The sequence below is a fragment of the Lissotriton helveticus genome, chromosome 3_1 (genome assembly GCF_964261635.1).
Source record: "Lissotriton helveticus chromosome 3_1, aLisHel1.1, whole genome shotgun sequence".
In the NCBI taxonomy this organism is placed as follows: Eukaryota; Metazoa; Chordata; class Amphibia; order Caudata; family Salamandridae; genus Lissotriton; species Lissotriton helveticus.
The window spans coordinates 165,558,922-165,576,092 of record NC_136061.1 but is presented as its reverse complement, the minus strand read 5'-3'; the positions used below and the strand labels follow the sequence as shown (position 1 = coordinate 165,576,092).

Genomic DNA, 17,171 nt, shown 5'->3' with positions numbered 1-17,171 from the left:
CGGCAGGTAGACTACGTCACGGGAGGTCACGACCCTTAATGTACAGCAGCCGTGCCCCCTGCAGCGTGAGCCTTGCCAAGCACTGGGGTCAGATGGAGATGGTGGGAGGCGGGGATGCTTGGGGTGCTGGGGACCGAGCGCCCCACTCTTCCAGAGCCCTCCCTGTACATGTTGATGCTGGGGGCTGCCGGGGTAGGTGGGGGGTCGGGAGGCCGTCTCTAACTCTGTCCCTTGTTGTCTTTCAGCCATGGGTCCCGTGAGAGCTGCCCTTCGGTTGCTGCTGGCACTGGGCTTCTTGCAAACAGCAGCATCTTCTTTCTACGGTAAGGCCTTGTCCTGCAGCCTCTGTCCCTCTTCCCTACTCGCCCCTGAGCGCTCATTCCTGAAACATGCTGGTAAAACTGTAAAGAATGAAACATGGAGTCGGGGCTGCCATGTTTTTTACCCTATAGTCTACAGATTGTCCCCCGAGTTAGTACACCCGCTTTGGAGAGTGCCCTGTGCTGCGGGTGTCAGGGGGTGAGGCCGCTGCCGAGGACACTCTGGGCTCTAGACTGCTGGACGCGGGTGAGATCTGTGCGGATTGAGAGCTCCTGAGCGGAAAGGTGACAGAGTGTGAGGGTAGAGGCCAGAGGCAGCCGTGACTTCCGGCAGGAGAACACTCACTGACTGTCAGTAACAATGAATGTTACAGTGAGTGGAGCCGATGTCTCCTCGAGGCCGGCAGTGGCACGGCGAGGCATGTCGGGCCTGGTAGTGGGTGACGTGTGCGGTACTAAAGGGATTGATAGTGCAGAGACAGGCGGTGTCAGGGTGAGATACGCCTGCTATGAGTGGATGAGATATGCCTCATATGAGTGGGTGGGATACGCCTGCTATGAGTGGGTGAGCTGTGCCTACAATGAGTGGGTGGGATATGCCTGCTATGAGTGGGTGAGATGTGTCTGCTATGCTGTGGGTGGGTAAAATGTGCCTGCCATGAGTGAGGGAGGTGTCTGATATGAATGGTGACGTATGGCTGCTAGGAGTGGGTGAGATGTGTCTGCTATGCTGTGGGTGGGTGAGATGTGGCTGCTATGAGTGGGTGGGTGAGATGTGGCTGCTAGGAGTGGGTGAGATGTGTCTGCTATGCTGTGGGTGGTTGAGATGTGGCTGCTATGAGTGGGTGGGTGAGATGTGTCTGCTATGCTGTGGGTGGGTGAGATGTGGCTGCTATGAGTGGGTGGGTGAGATGTGGCTGCTAGGGGTTGGTGAGATGTGTCTGCTATGCTGTGGGTGGGTGAAATGTGGCTGCTATGAGTGGTTGGGTGACATGTTGCTGCTAGGAGTGGGTGAGATGTGTCTGCTTTGCTGTGGGTGGGTGAGATATGCCTTCTATGAGTCGGTGAGATGTGCCTGCCATGAGTGAGGGAGGTGTCTGTTATGAATGGGTGATATATGGCTGCACTGATGTACATTAAGGGCTGATTACAAAGTCTTTAATGGGACTCGCTCGACTGAGATCAAGTGGAATGGACGTGCTGCTCTTTGCGTGACATTAAGTCAGGCAGTTCCCAGATGCGCCCCTCTGAATAACTGCGCCCTGAGCTCAGCTCGCCCATGCCCAAGGCCAGCCCTGGCTGGGGCATCACGACTCATGAGTGCCCTGAGTCACGCCCGAAGCGTGTACACAGTGACCACCTTTGACCGGTTCTCAGGCATTGCAGTCTACTCCAGAAAAGGGGGAGTCTGTGAACCTCTAGCGGCGATCTGAGGTACTGCAAACTGCCACAGAAAACTATTTGTGATGGATTCCAGAACCTATAGTAATAACACAAAATACTCCACCTGCTCCTGAAATAATTGGTTTCTGAGTCCAGGACCTCGGTTTACTAACCCATGCTCCTCTAGCCTGATATTTTTTTTACACCTACGGTACTGCAGTCTGCTATAGAAAAGTTCTGTTTCTTACTACAGTGACCTCTACAAATGACCAAAGTTTCTCCAGTCTGAAACAGAAACAGGATTCGGTTTTGAATCCATGAAGACTACTGCAGTAACTACCTAAGATACTGCAGGATTCTACAGAAAGGTCTTACCTCTGATTGGAGACATCGCTAGTAACAAGCATTAGCAAAGCTAATTTTCAGTTACAACCATATGTATTGGCCTTTACAATTCTTGTTTAAAAAAAGTGAGACCGGTGGGCTTTGTCAACACTTGTTACAAATTTGCTGTCTGTGTCTCATTTTCCCTTGGTTGTTTTCTTTACTCTCTTTCCCATCGTCCCCATGTACTTTTGCCTACTTCTCACCTGTCTGTTTTCCTTAAGCATTTTTTACCTTTCCCTGTTTCCACACCGCCTTTTTCCTTCCAACTTCTTTTTGCTTTTTTTCCTGGCTTTGCTCTTTGCTTTGTTTCTTTAATTCTCTATTTCTTGTCCTGTCTGTTTTGATTTCAAGGAAAAATGGATACATTTATTAATAAACTGGAAAGGTTTACTCCCTCGAACTCTTCCCTCGCTTTTGTGTATAGAATTCCACAGCAACTGTAGAGAAAGCCTATTGCAAATTGTATTTTCTCCTGAAAATAGCATGATACACTGGGCGAATTAAAAGGCTGTAGTTTGTTTTTTTATTACACAGGCTGAAGTCGGGTAGGTACTGTTAGTTTCACAGCAGCACTTGCAGATAAGTGTCAGACTGTAGTATCTTCTTATAAATGGCACCACTCTGAGTTTTACTTTGAATTTCATCTTTGCAGATGGGCAGGAAGAGGTGGAGACTTCCTTCATTCTGAGGTGTGCTGAAGAAGCCAAGCACCTGGTGGATGCCGCCTACAAGCACACGCGCCAAACGTGAGTCACGAAGGTTTGGGTATCGCTGATTATATCTATAGGCAAATTCCCCAAGTGTGGGAGTAACAAGAGAGGTGTAACACCACTGCCATCAGGCGCAGAATGCCTGGCTGGTTCCGAAGTCTGACATGTCCCTTCAGGATTCTTTATTCAACTTCTGAACCTCCATCTTTCACCGTCAAAGCTGACATCACTTCCTGTCTTCTGGTCTCTGACCTTCTCGTACCTGCACATTCAGAGCTGCCACTACTACCCAAGATGCTCTTTCAGAGCTGCCACCATAACATGTTTTAGAACCTGCCCCTTCAAAATAGACAACTACCGTTGTCTGGCCTTAAATCTCTCAACTCGTCCCTCTACAGCTGCCATCACTGTTAGAGTGAAGAGAGAATTCACCAAAGATCACTGCCAGGAATTCTATCATTGCCAATACTCTGAACTCTGACCTGCCCTTTTAGAGCAATCATAACTGCCAGAATTCTAACTTAGCCCTTTGGAGCTTCCATCACTGCTGAATCTATCATTCCGCCATCGGAATTCCCATTAATCCACGAGATTCGATCTATATGCACCCGATTGAGATCCGCCACCTCTTATCGAGCACCACTTCCTCTTAGGCTCTCTGGTATTTGCTGGTGAAGCGTGCACCACGGCTGTGTGAATGTGGGGTGGCTTAGTCTACCCTGTATATGTGTCACTTCTCCATCTCTCCGATGGTGAAGCCCTCATTGCTGCTGGTGATACTACGTCTGTTCTGTGTATGTGGGGTGGCTTAAGCTACCCTGCACTTGTGTGTCACACCTCTCCTCTCTCTGATGAAGAATTCATTGCTGCTGGTGATACTATGTCTGTTCTTTGTATGCGGGGTGTCTTAGTCTACCCTGCCCTCGTGTGTCACACCTCCATCTCTCCGATGGTAAAGCCCTCATTGCACCTGGTGATACTACGTCTGTTCTGTGTATGTGGGGTGTCTTAAGCTACCCTGCACTTGTGTGTCACACCTCTCCTCTCTCTGATGAAGAATTCATTGCTGCTGGTGATACTATGTCTGTTCCGTGTATGCGGAGTGGCTTAGTCTACCCTGCCCTTGTGCGTCTCACCTCTCCTCTCTCCGATGGTGAAGAATTCATTTCTACTGGTGATACTATGTCTGTTCTGTGTATGTAGGGTGGCTTAGTCTACCCTGTATGTGTGTCACACCTCTCCTCTCTCCGATGGTGAAGCACTCATTGCTGAAGGTGATACTATGTCTGTTCTGTGTATGTGGGGTGGCTTATTCTACCCTGTATGTGTGTCACACCTCTCCTCTCTCTGATGAAGAATTCATTGCTGCTGGTGATACTATGTCTGTTCCGTGTATGCGGGGTGGCTTAGTCTACCCTGCCCTTGTGTGTCACACCTCTCCTCTCTCCGACGGTGAAGCATTCATTGCTGCTGGTGATACTATGTCTGTTCTATGTATGTTGGGTGGCTTAGTCTACCCTCCATGTGTCGCACCTCTCCTCTCTCCGATGGTGAAGCACTCATTGCTGCTGGTGATACTATGTCTGTGGGGTGTCTTAGGCTACCCTGCCCTTGTGTGTCTCACCTCTCCTCTCTCCGATGGTGAAGAATTCATTTCTGCTGGTGATACTATGTCTGTTCTGTGTATGTGGGGTGGCTTAGTCTACCCTGTATGTGTGTCACACCTCTCCTCTCTCCGATGGTGAATCTCTCATTGCTGCTGGTGATAATACGTCTGTTCTGTGTATGTGGAGTGCCTTAGTCTACCCTGCCCTTGTGTGTCACACCTCTCCTCTCTCCGACGGTGAAGCATTCATTGCTGCTGGTGATACTATGTCTGTTCTATGTATGTTGGGTGGCTTAGTCTACCCTTCATGTGTCGCACCTCTCCTCTCTCCGATGGTGAAGCACTCATTGCTGCAGGTGATACTATGTCTGTGGGGTGTCTTAGTTTACCCTGCCCTTGTGTGTCTCACCTCTCCGATGATGAAGCGTTTATTGCTGCTGGTGATACTATGTCTGTTCGGTGTATGTAGGGTTGCTTAGACTACCCTGCCCTTGTGTGTCACACCTCTCTTCTCTCCGATGGTGAATCATTCATTGCTACTGGTGATACTGTGGGCCTAATCTACTTTCGAGGACAGATTACTGTGTCACAAAGATGATGGCTATCAAGTCAGCCTTATAACAAGTGTATATCCTAAGATACTTGTAATAAGGTGGATGGGATATCCATCACATTTGTGATGGAGTACACGCCTCCAACTCTACATCAGGAGCTATGTTTGCTCTGTGTACAGGGGTAGCCATGTGTGTTGTGCCACATTTCTCTCTGCTGGTGAAGTATGCCACCCCTACTTTACTTCAGTTCTTGATACCCTGACGACTAACTCCACTCCTCATTCCTCACACCTAAAGAGATCATGCAGAAATTATGTAGGGAAGTCTTTGTCCTGAGGCCAGCTGTCCAAATTTGCAGGATTTAGTAACAGTGCACCCATTTATGACAAGACCTGCTTGCCCTCATTACGAGTGGGCACTTTGAGCCAAATTTGTTTTTTGAGTTTTACTGTGATTCACCACCTTATTGTTACCATGTAAATTCTGATGGAATTAGTGCCGGCAAAGACACTGCACATGCAGAGTTTACAAACCACAGAGAAGGCAAAAATATATAGTAGTACCACATTAGCCCTCATTCCGAAGTGTGGAAATCAGAATAGTGCAAGAACATAACCCCATGGTATTGATATTTTCTGGCACGACTTTAGGATATGCAACACAAAAAGATGGTCGACGGAATGCTGAACATTGTCAAACATTCACCCCTAGTCTCAGATATGAATATAACCCATCATTATTTTGCCACCACGCCATTCCAGTCTAGACCCAGCCATATGCAAATCAGCATTGACCCTGCTCCTCATAGGAACAGTCCAGCCCAAACTGCCAGGCCAGGTCCTCCCTGGACCGGAAAACAAGCATCCTGGAACCGGTTTTGGGGTATCACCCCATATCAGCCAGGCTAGCTTGAAACTCAGCGCTTCGGCCTTCTTTTTCTAGGGTTGCAAATGTGGAGTTTGATGGTATTACCCCCATAAATTCCACTGAGGTATACGCTTCAAAAAATTGTGTAGGCAAAAATAAGTCAGGTGTTGTAATTATTTCAAAACTTGGCATCTTAATTCAGGCATGAACTCCTATGTGTGCACAAATCAGCATTTACAGGGCACTTAACGTGGACCTTAGTATTGACTATTTCAGTTTACTAAACAGGTATTGAGACGAATGATGGTCTGAAGAAAAACAAGTAGACAAGTTATTTAGTGATACAGTCCTGTTACTACAATACACAGATGATATGCTCCTAATATTTATTCTATTGGAGGATCACTGGAGGACTGTTCAAGGGCTCTCAATGACATTAATCTTAAACTGGTTAATAATGTGTAGACTCTTTGCACATCAGAAATTCAAATTGTCAAGACTAGTCTAGAACACGTTATTCTTAGGCTAAAACTTTGTCTTTCTACTTTTGCCTGCAAGAACCTCCTGTCCAAGCTCACAATTTGAAAATCTTTACTAATGGGGAGCTACAGCATGTGAGGAACACATTGTTCTAGAAAAGTTAGTTTAATAAAACAAGAGAAAAGGGGTACACTCGTTAGTTTCATATCTAGCAATGAAAAGAGTAGCTACTCTACAAAGCTCACTTCTTTGATGAACATAAAAGTGAATTTGAACTTTAGAATATGTAGGTCCAGTCCTCAGCCGCGAGGTTTGCACTGCTGCGGTGCTGCTTATGATCTGTGTGTAGAACAATGTCTTAATTTGCAGCACTGGCAAGTGACACATTTAACTAAAAATTAAAGACACACCGAATTGACCAGACCCAAATTATATTTTCCCTTCCCAGTTTAAAGAACAAACTGAAGCAGGGGAGCCTCTCACCCTCGGACATCATGGCTTTCTTCAAGCAGCCGGTGGCAGGAAGCAGGACCGCCATCCGGGCAGCGGATTATATGGAGACTACCTTCCAGTTGTTGAAGGAGAGGGTGGAGAACTCCTACCAGAGGCCCTTCAATATCACAGGTAAGAAACTGATGAATAACCATGGCAAGTGACTGTTCACTAACTAGCAATTAGCAAAGTGCTGCTCAGTCAAACCAACCAGCGAGGGCCCAGTACAGCCACTGGCAAACTGTTTAGTGTAAGCACTAAAAGACTGTTTAGTATTAATTATCAGATATGATATAATATAGCTGGCAAGTGGCTGCCCTTTGCAATCAGTGAGAGACTCATCAGCGGGTTATCCAACTGTAGGACATCAGATACAACCACTGATAGTAAATCAATCAATGAATCAAGGGTTTGTTAAGCGCGACTACTCACCCGTAAGGGTCTCAAGGGGCTAGGGGTAGGGAGGAGGCAGGATCCATTCCATCAAGGAGGGGGTCGGTTGAAGAGCCAGGTTTCTTGCGAAGATATGGAACGATGTTGTCTGTCTGAGGTGGAGCGGCAGGGCGTTCTAGGTCTTGGTCACGAGGAAGGAGAAGGAATCTGTTCATTCTAACACTACACTGGCAGACTGCTTAGTACAACCAGTAGTAGATTGTTAAGTATTGCCAACTAGATAATGTTCAGCAAAGCTACCAAAAGACTTTGAATTGCAACCAAAGAGATACAGTTCAGACATTAACCAACCAAAGGAGGCTCCACACAACCCCTGAGAGAATGTTCAGAGTGTCTCCAACCAGAGGACACCAAGTACTACCAACAATAGACTGTACTGCATATCAAAGAAGTACAACAATCAGCAGCTTGTTTAGTGGAACCAGTAAGAGATTAGAATATGTTGAGTATAAATAAGAATGTAGGCAAGCGGAAAGAAATTCCTATTACAAGCTATCCCTGGCAGATCAGTGGCCATTTTGGAATGGGTTAGAAGACATTCACTGCAACCACTGTCTTGCAGTAATGGAGACTCTGACTGACTTGAACCTGTACCAGCAATCATTGTCCGAAACCAGCCCTAGCAAACAGGTCGGCGGCACCCACCTCCTTCCCCCAGGGGGCCAGACGAGCAGTTCGCCAGTGCCGGTTTTGGTTCCAAGTCTTGCCTTGATGGGCAGAGAGAGACCCAAGTACTCTAAGTACGACCAACGCCTATGACCAACAGAACATGTCTCCTGAAAGCCAAATTCCCTTAATTCTCCATTCCCAGAGTTTAGGAAGGGGTGGTAGAGGAGGCTTTGTTGGTGGGTGGAAGACACACTCTCTGAAAAAGACTTTGCTTTTGGGAAGGGATCTGGGTCGGTCTCTCACGCAGCCTCCATAGTCTAGTTTGGTGTACTTGAGGTATAACAACACCAGTAAGAGGGCATATTTTGTGTTGACAAACCACTATTTCAATAGACAAAAGTTTTAAAATGAAACATGTCCTGATGTTGTACTATATATTTGTTTAATTCTTTGTCAGTTGAAATCCTCACAATCTCCTCAGTAATTGTTTCTTGAAATGCACTAAAAACACATTTCTTTGGGTAGACTTTTGCAGGCTTGTTATCGTCCAGTGACCTCTTTCTTGAAAAATCTATTCTACTGAATATTCGTAATTTCCATTGTGGTTGTATTTGTGCATTTTTAAATTTGTACTAGATATAAAATGTTCCCAAAGTTATTTATCCTTTTGTTTATCAGACATATATCCTTCCAATCTTATTTGGATTTTTTTTTGTACAGTGCCATATTTCTCTTACATTTTCCAGAATGCACTTTGTATATTTTATACTTAAAGAAGACAAGACTATGCGCAGATAAAGGAACAATTTGAGATGACCAGTAAAACAGCTCCCAATCTAATCAATTAATGATTCTTTGGGAAAAATAATTTTGATAAAAGTGCCTGAATTAGGCAAGCATGGTAAAACAAAATTAAAAGAAAACAGGGATTGGAATGGTTTGGCAAATGTAGGGGAGTTAAAAAGTATATATTCAGTAATATAGGGGTTGGGAGGATAAGTAACAATTCAATAATACTTTTGCTGTAACCGTTTGCAGATATACTCACTGCTGAACAGCTTCACTCCGTCTCCAAGGTCACCGGGTGTGCCTATCAGTCAATGCCGACAGCTTGTCCGAACAGTCGATACAGAACCATCACTGGCGAATGCAACAACAGGTAACTGCTCACCTTGGCTTCCTTCAACATATAATGCCTGTGGGTCACTCTGAGCTATAAGGGGGCCACTGGAGTTGTGTAACTGTGCGGCTGTGGTGTTTTTCCGCATAATTATGGATCTGCTGCAATTGTTACATAATCCATCATCTGTTGCATAGTCTCCAGATTTTAACAAACAAAATGGTTCTTAGCTCAGACAGTTCAGAAATGTTTTAAAACACTGTGCGTGTTTTGCCGCGCAGTGTAAGGACCCTTTGCCAAAGTACACTGGTCAGCGTTCTGTTGCTAATAGCTATGCTTAGATGTACTAATGAGATGCACCCCATGCCAAGACAGTGTTAATAAGTGTAAATATTACAACATAATGAAGTAGTACTATCCAAAAATTTACCCCATTACGCCACATAATTTGGTGTTTCTTGCCGCATATTTTCGTAAACCCAGCCATATAATTACGCCATCTTCTGCCGCATAATTCCAGCGACTCTAGATATGAGCACCTGGTCCTCAGTTGGAGACTGTCATACACAGGGTTCATGTAATGTTCAGCACGATAAATTCCTTAGGACACAGAGATCCCCTCAAACAGGGAATTTGCTGCTAGTCCTCTGCTGCTGTATAGTATAGTTAATATGTGATTCAGGCTGGATGCTCTTAGTGGAACAAGCACAGAACCAAATGTAGTTTGGGGGAATTGAGTACTGCCTGTGATAAGGTGGCACCTGTCTTTCTGAATGTCACTTGCCATTTCAGAGGAGGAGGTGTATCACCTGTTGAGTAGATTCTTACAGTTGGAAGGACATTGTTTTATATCACAAAGGCATCATCTGAATGACTACATGAATGAATGCATCATTTACTGCATAGTAATTTTAAACCTTTGCAACTCAAGCTGGCCTAAATATGTTTTCATCAACAGGACACTTCATATTATGAAAGACAGTTTAAAAACATGTTTTTAGTAGTTAATACACACAAAGCTGGTATAATGAAAATCACATTATATTATACATCTAAGCAGCTGCTACTTCTCACAAAATAGCCACCACAAGGACGGAAGCTCCACTACAAGCTCCTCTACTCTTGGAAACATTAGGTTCAAATTCTTCTCAGGACATCCCATCCAGGAATGCAGCTGCAAGTTATGAGACCTGAATCAGAATCCAAAGAGGTTTTTTCCGTCCCACCTGCTCTCTGGTCACTTATAATTGCATGAAAAGCCAATGGCTCCTTCGTCCCCATGGCCAAGCTGGATGTGAGATGAAATGCTACTGCCTTAAAGAGCCTGTGGTTCATGGAGGAAGGCTGAGGTGAGTGCTGGCACAGCCTCATGCTAAAGGAGCTGGTAGCAGGGTACAGAGCCAGTAGTGACCAGGAGAGGAGGCCTCCACTGCTCGTGCACTCACCCTGCTCCACCTACATCACTGGTACTGCCCATCAAGAGTCAATGATTGCCCACCTACTGCGTCTGTAATGCCGAGTTCTTAAACCTGAGCTCAAGCTTGACTGTCTCTACGACTGTCCCAAGCCGGGCACCCTCTGCCTCCTTTTAAGGCGTGAGGCTGGACTTGATACGATTGACCTGTCTCTATTAAACCCACCATCTTGTTTTAAGTACTTCCCTCTGCTCGTCTCCCTCTGCAAGTTTTCAAGCCTTGAACCCATGAATCTCCCTCTGATGCTGGAAAAGAGTACCTCCACTAACCGTATGAAAAATAATCTGTCAAGCAAAAAGACTACTAGTCACCTTTCCTCAAAAGAACCAAGTACTAACCACACCAAATCTTGCAGTAAAACAGTATTTAATGAAACTGCCACACAGTGCCCTTCACTGCAATAGGGAACTATGAAATTAGCTAGAATATAGACCGTGCTTTTGGACCTCATTTATTTCTAGCAGCAATAGTAAGCCCAACTGTACTCACCTTCAGCTTTATGGACATGAACAAATTCCATCTCTTTCGCCTGGAAGCTGTGTTAGTATAAACCCTATAGAAAATTCCTCCCTCTGCCTACAACCTTACGGCCCCTCCAACGTTCTCTCTTCCCAAACCGTCTGATTATCTCCCAAATTCCTCCAATGCCTCCTAACTTTCATGGTCCTCAAAATCATTCTCCTCTGATTAATCCTTAGGTAACACTCAGCCTACATTCACTTCTAGTGCACCAGTTTAATACTGTAACCCATCAGGTCAATCAAAGCCCCATCTCCCATACTCAGTCCCCAGCCTGATAGGGCAATCCAAGTTTTATCTCCAAGAACTACACTTTTTCTCCCCCTCCAGATCTACAATCTCCTTTGAATTTAAGATTTATCTTAGGGCCCACCTCATCTACCAACCTAACCAATGGCCCAGATAAATAATCCGGAAAGATAGACTATCAAGATGTAATCGTGAACCTTGCCTCAGGAGAAAACAATCCTCTCTCAATGATAGAGACATTTGAAAAGTTGTTGAAGTTTATATAGACTCTGTGAACTAGTTGAAAGCCAGATAATCACATGCACCAATGCTAAACAGGTAAGTGGCCAACCCATTAAACTTAATTATCCCAGTTATTATAAACAATAGACCTCCCCACACCTACCCGTAACTTAGGAGGCAGTAACCTGATTTTAATACTTAACAGTCAGCTGCACAACCCTGTGTTCATTACAAGACACTCTTTTCTTTAATGCATGCTGCACACCTGTTCAGTAGTAAAGTACTGTATGTAGATTTCTAACACCATCTTGAATTTCAACCTTGAAACCCTAGTCATAACTGGAATAGGGCTCTCCGAGTCCTTCAACATCCTTCTCCTCTAGCAGTATTTCCCTAAACGGTGTAACTGAGAGGACAGGCATGGTGGTGGAGTAGTTCTTATTCATAAGATCACATTAGGCTTCTGAAAACTTCCTTCTGTTTTGTATGACATCTTCCAATGCCTATCAAAGGAGATCTTCACTCATAAGGCATTTACTCTCAGACAAAATGTCATCTACCACCCCCTAGTAAAGATAACACATTTATTGAAGAGTGCATTGACTTCATTATGTTTCAACTGTTGTTTCCTGAGGCCAGCATCTTCCTCTGTTATTTCATCTATATTGGAGTGACATCCAAGACCAATCTGTCAATCTATTGCCTTCTTTCCTTGTTTTCAGCATTTTCATACAAAGCTTTTAAAACTCCTTATAGTTTAATGCCTACCTTCTTGATCTGCTCTTCTCAAAGGATATACCTTTGTCCGCCAAAGACCTCATACTAGTGGGCTGGTCTGACCATTTTCAGATTTAATTCACTCTGGCCTTTGGCCACTACAAAACCTAATGACAACAGAAACAAGAGACCATGTGGTTTCCTGACACTAAAACCATAAACATTACAGCTCTTGTCAAAAGCGCTAGATGGAATATTTCCTCATGTGGTTCTCAGAAAGACATTAACAACATTACAGAGGAATACTGTAGCAACAAGTGATGGACAGAATGCTGGCATGGTGAGCAAAAGAACAATGAATTTACCCCAGATCTGTAATTGGGGGTGAGTGTCTGAAAAGTTGCAGCACCCCATCCATCATCTCCTTGTGTTTATGTTGTTAACCCTAACCGTGCTGGGTAGGCCCAGACATGGTTCCCGGGCTCACTGTGCCACTGGATTCAAGCTAGCCTGGTTGATTAAGAGTGATTCCCCTGTTAGAAATGGGGGTATCTAGTTGGCAGAGGGAGATATATTTGTCTAAGTAGGGACCTTTCTTCATAGTCAGGGTAAGGGGGATACACTTCTAACATAACCCCTGCTCATCCCCTAGGTAGCTTGGCCAGAGCAGACCGGCTTATCTCAGAGGCAGTGGATAAAGCATTTTTGAATACATTGAGGAATACAGTGAAACCACTACAAATGGACAATACAAGTTTATAAAAATAAGTAATCTTTATCTTAATCAAAACAAGATCAAACAACAAAAATCCACCATACAATACTCTTAAAATTAGTTACTGTGCAAAATAACCTTCAAAAGGCAGGAAAAACATGAAAAAACAGTTCCTCCGACTTAGTAGCTCTGTGCGGGCTACCACGATACTAAATACAGCAGAGTCTAACAATTCCTGCCAACCACGCCGATATGGGTTAGTCAAAGCGTCGACAGACTCGGAGACAGTACCTTTTGTTGTTGCGGCCGACACAATGGTACGAGCCATTCCGGGCAACCATCGCAGTTGCGATGTGAGATGGAAGCATTGCAGCGTGTGATGTCCTCACGACCCGGTGCAGGCAATGGCTCGTTGACAGAGTCGGTAAGACCAAGGCTTACGTTGCAGGGTGAGGTGGTGTTGATGCAGTGCTGGCAGGTCATGATGCGGCGACAGACCCGGTCAATGTACGAGTCGGGCAGCGACTGAGTCAAAGATGTCAGTGCAGCGTGTAGTGAAGTGTTGCAGAGTGTGCTGCCCACAAGAGGCGGTGCAAGCAGCAGCTCGTTGACGGAGTCGGTGAGACCAGAGTTACATTGCGAAACAAGGTGGTGTTCTCTGCGGTGCCTTCAGGACACGGACTCCTGCGACGGACTCGGTGACATAGTCGGTTGCCCTTTTCTTTTCCAGGCTACTGAAACCAGCGGTTCCAGAAATGATGCCCAGAAGTTTGGTGAGGTCTTTGATGTTCCTGAGACCTAGTGAAAAAGGGGCGAGCTCAATCCAAGCCCTTGGGGATCTTTCTCAAGCATGGGACAAAGCAAACAGCAAAGTCCTTTTTCATTTCCTTAGTAGCAAGCAGCCACTGCAGGCCAACCCCAGACAGCAAACAGCACAGGGGCAATATTCCTCCTCAGCTTCTCCGGCTCTTCTCCTTTGCAAAGGTTCCTCTTGATTTCCAGAAGTAATCTCAAGTTCTGGGGTCTGGACCCCAATATTTATACTACAAAATCCTTTGTTCTCAGTTGCAGAAAAGCCCTGTGCTTGGCCAAAACCTGTTCTGTCCGTTTTGGTGCAACTTCCTAGCAGGAGGTGGAGACAGCATTGTCCTTGGCAGACCAGGCCTATTCAGATGAAAGGAAATCTCCTCTCCTTATTCCAAATGCAGCCTAGCCCTGCCTCATCAGGCTCTCTGGTGCCACTACTCCCCTCCAGCTCCTGTCATCCAAAAGTCAGACATGCAATACACAAACCTATCAGAGACACACTGGATGGCTAAGCAAGAAAATGCCTACTTTCTAAAAGTGGTATTTTCAAACACAGAATGTAAAAATCACCTTAACTAAATGATGCATTTTAACATTTCGGGTTCAGGCGTATATAACTTTATATTCCCTCCTTGTTCCCATGGGTAGTTATGTTTATAAGATGTAATAAACAAACTCCCCATTCAATCCTATGGAAACAGGTAGCCTTGCAACAGAGAAAAACAAAACTGGCAGTAATTCACATACAGGACAGGCCAAACACACCAGGGCATGTCCTACATTTTCCATACAGTGCACCCTAACAACAGGGGTACCTTGGGCCTACCTTGTGATTGACTAACATGTAGGAAAAGAGATGGTTAGGGCCTGGCAGGTGGGAACACTTTCCAAGTAGACAGTGCAGTACTAGACTACACACAGGCTCTACAATGGCTGGCCAGAGTTACATTTACAGGCTGCTTATGTGGGTGGCACAATCAGTGCTGCAGCCCACTACCAGCATTTGATTTACAGGCCCCGGGTACACACAGTGCACTGCACTTGGGACTGACCAGTAAATCATATCAGCCAATCATGGAAACACCAATCAATAACAACAATTTGCAAAGGGAGCACTGGCACTTTGGCACTGAACAGCAGTGACAAAGTGCCCTGCGCATCTAGACTAGCAAAAACAAAGTCCAACATACTGCAAAAACACAGGAGGCAAAGGGTAAAATTCAGGGGGTCCCACCCCAATGGTGCCAGGTCTAACACTCCCAAACAGGTCCTTGGGTGCTTGTCTCTGGTCCAGCGAGGACCTGACTTTACAGTTTGCGCTGGACTGTTCCCATGAAAAGCAGGGTCAAGCCAGATTTGCACATGGCTGGGTCTAAACGTGGGTGGCATGGTGAGCAAAAGAACAGAGAATTTATGTCAGATCTCTTGACTGGGGGTGAATGTTTAATTTGTTCTACATTCCATCATTTGTGTGTCTTTTAGGGCTGGCACAAGAAGATGTGCATCTCTCATTTTCAGTTATAAGTCCCCTCTCATTAATTTTGTTTCTTAATGCTGTTATGTTCTTTAAGCAGAGATGAACAGAGGACATGGACCCAAGTATTTGGACTGATCTATACTTTATAGTGGATACCATCTTTACTCCTGGGCGTGCTCTTGTGCTCTTTTTCTCACCAAGCAAAGTCCCAGTCTGGAATGCCCTGTTTTCCACACTTTTAGCCCTTCTCCAATCCTCATGAAGGAAGTGGTGCCCATTGTCCATTTGACAACCCCATGTATCCTTCAAATATAACCGATAACTCCAACAATCACTCAATGCTTCCCTTCCAAGTGATATAACAGTCAAAAACCCACCCTACATCCCCACTGCCCATGGTTCGAAAGACAAGTGTGAAGACTGTTTTCTTCTTTGCAAAGAAAATACATTCTCGTGAGGTCTCTCTTTCACCCGGTCTGTTGACCGTGATGACCAAAAGCTCACCTGTAAGGCACATTCTTGCTGGTCTGATGTTGATGCAGTATCGAACATGGAGCTATTCAAAACTAAACTGCCAAGTCACTTCAATGCTCTGTGCCAGGATCCATTAGTAATGAGTTTGTCAAAGGGCTGCTCCCCGTCTGGACGACTTTAGTGAATTTTTCAGCTATGCGAGATACCTTCCCAGATAGTCTGAAAGTGTCTGAAAGTGGGATATACTCCTGCCTTCTGAAAAAAGCCCGTGCAGACTCCAGGAACTTGAACAACTACTGGCCTGCCATAAATGTTTCCTTCCTAGGCCATATGAGAGAAAGCTGGATAGTCTCACAACTTTCTTTTGATATCCAGACAAACAACCTCCTGGACTACTTCCAATCAGGCAGGGCTGCATCACATAGACCTTAATACAACAAGTGCTTGACGACGCACCCTGTTTCCTCAAATAGAGGAGCCCCTGCCATTATCTTCTTCTATACCTTTGATGCAGCTAATATCCTGAAAGAATAAATGGGCACTGAGGCAACAATTCTAAATTGGATTACCTATTATTTCTCCAACCCCTTCCAAGCAAATAAAACAGTGAGTTCCATATCATGTGAAGTTAACCTCAGGAATTAGTATTGTCCCATACTTTGTTTATCTAGAGACTCTTCGAGAAATCCTCAGTAATGTTCGTATACTTTATCACCAATATGATGATGATAATTAGAGCCTTATCAAAATTTCCTCCTCAACCAACACCTAGTTGCTCACCAACACCCTGCCCAGCATTCAAAAGCAGCTTCCATCCACAACCTAAAACTCACCCAACTAAAACAGAACTCTTTTTAATCTTACCGCAAAAATTCCTGTGTACCTGTCCAAGATCGGATTAAATCTTGTTCTTCCTAGGCTGCATACTAGTGATTGTGGACAGTGTGAAATGAATAGGATTCATATTTGGCAATCGGCTTAATCTACAATCTCATATCTGGACAATGGCTACAAACTCACGCTACCACCTTAGATTACTTTGGGATATCAGACAGGGCATCCCTAACTAAGACTTTAATTCCCTAGTCAGAACACTAGTTCACTCCAGATTGGACTTTGGGAACATCCTTCTAACTGATTTTCACTAAAGTTCACCTGGGCTCCCTCAGACCTATTCGTAACAGTGCCTCTTTGATTAATTCAGGGTACATCTCTCTTATCCTTCTCACTTGTGAATGGTTCCACATTGGAGAAAGGGCACAATTTGAGACTGTCTGCCTTATTCAGAGAGTCCTGCACAACTCCAAAGCCTCCTATCAGGCTAAGAAACTAAAAATCTCTAGTGTACAACTGTGGTCAAGGAATGTTGAATCCCTCCTACTCAAACTACTGACAAATAAGTGTATTGCATGAGGCAGTCCTTCTTCAGTATTTCCACTAGCATCTGCAACTCTCTCATCCAACTCAACACATGGTCCCCATGTCTTGTTACTTTAAAAGAGGAACTTAAAACCCTTCTCCTCTTCCAAAGACAC

The 17,171-nt window shown here is 44.9% G+C and overlaps 1 protein-coding gene across 1 annotated transcript in view; it reads left to right on the top strand.

Annotated features, from left to right (window-relative positions):
* The first annotated feature begins 247 nt into the window (after window positions 1-247).
* The window catches only part of LOC144822754 (eosinophil peroxidase-like), an 85,085-nt gene continuing 68,161 nt past the window's right edge, over window positions 248-17,171 (top strand). Inside the window, exons 1-4 of the mRNA XM_078680613.1 lie at window positions 248-323; window positions 2,743-2,836; window positions 6,756-6,931; window positions 8,900-9,020. Of these exons, the coding sequence (XP_078536739.1) occupies window positions 248-323; window positions 2,743-2,836; window positions 6,756-6,931; window positions 8,900-9,020 (467 nt within the window). The remainder of the gene's footprint in view (window positions 324-2,742; window positions 2,837-6,755; window positions 6,932-8,899; window positions 9,021-17,171) is intronic.